This window comes from Notothenia coriiceps, unplaced genomic scaffold (assembly GCF_000735185.1).
Source record: "Notothenia coriiceps isolate Sejong01 unplaced genomic scaffold, NC01 NC01_scaffold00004521, whole genome shotgun sequence".
NCBI classification, from domain to species: Eukaryota; Metazoa; Chordata; class Actinopteri; order Perciformes; family Nototheniidae; genus Notothenia; species Notothenia coriiceps.
Window position 1 is genome coordinate 13,814 of NW_011337222.1, and position 4,699 is coordinate 18,512.

A 4,699-nucleotide genomic window follows, 5' to 3' on the forward strand; every position below is an offset into this window, starting at 1 on the left:
CACCCCCTCCACTTAAAGCATGGAGACATGTCACATTGTTTGTTCCCCTTCCTCCTTCTCCGCCCACCTGCCAGCCATCAAAGACCTCTTCCCTTTGAGAGTCTCTGCTGGACCTTTGAAGAGTTTATGGATTAACCCGCCAGCCAGCTCATACCTCGGGATTCCCTCTGCCAATCCCCTCCTGGATTACTCGCCACACTCCAGCCAGCAACACTTTTGCCAACCCTGCCTCATTTCTCTGAAAAATGCCTCCCTTACCCATCTGTCCTGTGTCTGTATTTCAGCTCAGACATGATACGTGATTCTCTTTTTGCTCTAAAATGTTGTGACCTAGACCATTTTCCAATAAGAGTTATAAAGTAATCTCTCTACATTTAAATTCTCATTAGTATTTTGTCTAACATCCGCTATTTTCCCAGATATAAAGTTCTGGTCAGATTTTGGGATGATTTGATTTTTTATTTCATGCTTTGGCTTAGTTTGCTGATCATACCGTTGAAACCGTTTCAACAAAAGCTGAATTTAACCTTGGGGAAAGGGAACATTTATTACTAAGGAAGTGGCAACTTAGCATATGATATAATAAAGGCATAACAGGGCATAGAAACTGAAATTAATATTGTTTCTTATTCTAGAGCCCACAAGGAACTTTGTAGATAGAAATTATAGAGGACCAAAGATCGCGCCTTGAGGAACTCCTAAGAAGGTTGACAAAGAAAATGAATCCTCTTTAGAGTAATGTACCTGAATTTGTTTACCACAGATTTTATTTTATTGTTTTTGAGTCCATGCAATAGACTCACGTGTTTGAAATTGCGGAATGGGACGAACTGGACGATGTCCCGGAGGACGGGCTCTCCTTTGGGCGATCGCAGAATCCCGTCGTCTCCGTCTAACATCTGCATGTCGCTGAAGTCGGCGCTCCCGATCCCGACGATGATGACGGACATGGGGAGGTGCGAGGCCTGGACGATGGCCTCCCTCGTGTCGGCCATGTCGGTGATGACGCCGTCCGTCAGGATCAGCAGGATGAAGTATTGCTGCGAGACGGAGAATATACGAACAATCCAGATTCTTTGGTAAACTGATTCATTGATTCATGATGTACCTCGGGAACAGTGTTTCTCAAAGTGTGGCCCACTGGTGGTCCGTGAGAGACCCCTAGTAGCCCGTGAGTATGTTGGTAAAAATGTCACATTTGAAATAAATACATTATAAATTCAAAGTGTTTCTCAAATTGTTTAAAAATGACTATTATGGGTGGAAACAGAGACACGCAGTCAATGAGTGCGTAAACAATGCTACATAAATGGAACAGTGTAAATAATGAACTTGTGTTTAATGTTGAACTTGGGCCCAAGCGTTACTGTATTTTATTTTGAACATAGGTTGGTGTCGTTCTACATGTGGTGCATTTAGCACTTCTCTCAGTAGCCAAAGAACTGCGAGTCTGTTGGCTCGGACATTATCTCCGTTATAAATTACGTGTAAAACCTGTGAGCATTTTAAATCTCATTTGAACGAGATGCTTGTAGAATCTGTAGTTGTATTTGTATTGTTGGTTTGTGTGAACGAGGCGATATAGAGAAGGTTAAGCTGTCAGGATTAGGCTGTAATGTGTTATAAACTGTTGGAGTGGTAAGCGGGCCTTTTGTTTTGGGATATTTGGGGAGTCAGGTGGTCCGTGTGTGCTTTTTTATTGGTCAAGTGGTCCTTGGTGTGAAAAAGTTTGAGAAACACTGCTTTAGAAAGAGCAATTATAATATATAAGTTCATGGTTTCATTTTAAAGCTGTATGTCAGAAATGAACTAAAAGTGTTTTGTGTTGCCTTAAAATTCAAGTCAGTGCTCAAAGTGTCAAGACAAGGGAAGCAAACCTGACATGAAACTAATCCAGCCAAAGAAAGCCCAAAGAGAAACAGGTTTCCTTTTCTTTAATCTTAGACACTTCTGTTATCTGCACAACGTCAGTGGTGTTAATTAGCGTCAGTCTGACATTGGCAGTCTGACAACTCTGTCTGAAACTGAAGAGCAGAGTTGGTGCAGTCGTCTTGTAATGTGCAAGAACTGTCTCTTCCTTTCTCACTTTTCCTAATTATTGTTCAAAACCATTTAAACTAACACACAAATAGGTAGTTCTTGAAAGTTTGCTTCGACTGAGTAACCAGACATACCTGCACAAAGATATGTCGCATTTCAGAGTTTAGGATTTGGCTTAAATAACTATAAAAAGGGCAAAGTTAAACACTCCATAGCAACGTTGATGTCATGCTTAGCAGCAGTGTGTTATTGATTATTAAACACCTCTGAAATGTCCAAATTGACCAATCAGAATTGAGTGTTCAATAAGCCGTGTAATAATCTAAGTTAATATGTTAGAATGTATTTGTTATATGTATAAATATAAGCCCTGAAAAAGATTTTCATTGTCAACTACAATCGAATATTTAAAGTATCTACAAATTCAATTAATGATGTCCCAATTAAGCACTTATTGTTTTTGAATATGTCCCTGTATCTGTTTAAATTCTGTGAACATTCTGTAAACTTTGGGTTAATTAAGCACAGAATTACGTTTTTTTGACAAATAAGTCAACGTTTAGGTTACAAAAACTATTTGATTCTTAGCTTGGGAAGTTATTTGATGTTAGAAAACTCTCACTGGTCACCGGCTTGATCTTCAATATCAGGATCCATGTATTTATTATCCTTGTAAGAATGGGAGTAGTCATCACACACAGAGGTTGCATGGGACAAAAGAGTTCCTTTAGTAGAGTCCTTGATATGCTGATATACAAGAGAGGGTGTTACAGTCAACAAGATGGAGGAATACCGGTTCAAAGCAGTATTCTGACATTAGTTCAGATTAGCTAAGGCCTGCTTAAGCAATACACATGACAGTCATATGCCGATCCCTCTAGATTCTGTGTCCTCTGTCAATCGTAGGAACATAGCTATCATAACTTTAACACAGCATCTCATGAGCGTCATCCATGTAGTCATACATCCGGATATAGAAGGAACATTCAGTATTCTCCCAACATTTGACAAATTAACAGCGGTCTGATGAGTGTGGTGTTTCCTGACTCACTCACCATGGCCTCTTTGGTGTGCACTTCCTGCGAGGCGGTGTTGGCGACCTTCTGGATGATGGGGGCGATGTTGGTGGGGCCGTAGAGCTGCAGCTTGGGGAGGCAGGCCTGGTAGGCCTCCACCACGCCCTGGATCCCTGGCAGAGAACATCAAGAATGAATAAACCCATCGGACATCCAAGATATCCCTGGAAAACCTTTGAAAATGTACTGCACCCTAAACTCAGCCACAGAGGAGGTGATGTTTTTATGATTTTGAAATGCCATTTTTCATAACATGTTTCTTAATGTTCTTAATGTCTTTCATTTTTGTAAAGCACTTTGAATTGCCTTGTGTTGAAAGGTGCTGTATAAATAAACTTGCCTTGCCTAACCCTAACCCCAGGATAACAATACAAAATCCTTGGCCTATTTTCATGCACTAGAGGAAAAGGCGTAGCATTGACCAAGGATAACCCACTTCATTTTGGGGTCAGATACACCCATTGTCGTTCGATTTATTCAACTTTCTGAGATATCAGGGCATCAGAAAATCAGAAAAAATAACTTTCCTACTGAGAAAAGTCCCTTTAACATCTCCTCAACAACAGATATCTACATGTTCAACACATCTTCATCCATGTTGTTTCTACATTATGGCTTAAAGCTCATGAACACACCAAAGTCAAAGTAGAACGACTTCTTAACTTGGGAAGTTGGTCCATTCGAGGAGCCTCTGAATGCTCCATCGGCCTTGGTGGAGGTCTTTTTAGTTCGATATGTTCCTGAACATTAAACCCTTTTTGAGCTGAGGAAAATGTTCCCAACATATCCTTCACAAGCATCCAGCAGAGAAACATCCTGTCAAGTTCACCCCGTCTCTTGGGACCAATATAGAGATATCCCAGCATGCCCCGTGGCAGGTCTGAAGGTGTGAAGGTCAATGATAACACCATCTCCTTCAGACCGACACACACACACAATTAGGTGTCAGTGTGTGTGTGTGTGTGTGTGTGTGTGTGTGTGTGTGTGTGTGTGTGTGTGTGTGTGTGTGTGTGTGTGTGTGTGTGTGTGTGTGACCTTTACAGTCCCAACAATGTGAGAAACAACACGGAGGAAACTAATTGCCATGAGTTTTATGTGAGACTGAAACCAGGCTAGGCTAACAGTCTCCCCATGCTAAGCTATGCTAAGCTAGGCTAAACATGTTGTGAAATGTCCAAATTGACCAATCAGAATTGAGTATTGAACTAAGCCGAGTAATAATCTAAGTTAATATTTAGTTTCCAGTGCACTCAGATGTAACCCCCTCCTCCCCCCCCCACACTTCCTCTCCAGATAAGAGTCCAGTCTGAAGGGACCTTCATGGTAACGAGTGCAGACCCTCCTGAACTGTAATCTGATCCTCGTCCTCACATCAGAGCGTTTCCTCCACTGTCAAATATTTGAGTGCAGGAAATCAGAGCGCCTACCTGCACACTCTGGGTTCTCCTCGTTAAAATTCACCGCAAAGTCGTGGGAGACCTGGAGGGGAAGAGGGCGAGGAGGGGAGGAGGGAGGGGGGGAGAAACAGGGAGAATGTTTGATGCCCTCATCAGAAATACAGAGAGATCTTCAATAAAACAGCA

General features: G+C 41.7%; 1 protein-coding gene across 1 annotated transcript in view; it reads right to left on the minus strand.

Moving 5' to 3' along the window:
• Positions 1-4,667, minus strand: part of LOC104942447 (copine-4-like) — a gene marked incomplete at its 5' end in the record, with an annotated part of 11,938 nt that extends 7,271 nt beyond the window's left edge. Inside the window, 3 exons of the mRNA XM_010767669.1 lie at positions 804-1,040; positions 3,096-3,229; positions 4,544-4,667. Coding sequence (XP_010765971.1) covers positions 804-1,040; positions 3,096-3,229; positions 4,544-4,667 — 495 coding nt within the window. The remainder of the gene's footprint in view (positions 1-803; positions 1,041-3,095; positions 3,230-4,543) is intronic.
• Between the last annotated feature and the right edge of the window lie 32 nt (positions 4,668-4,699).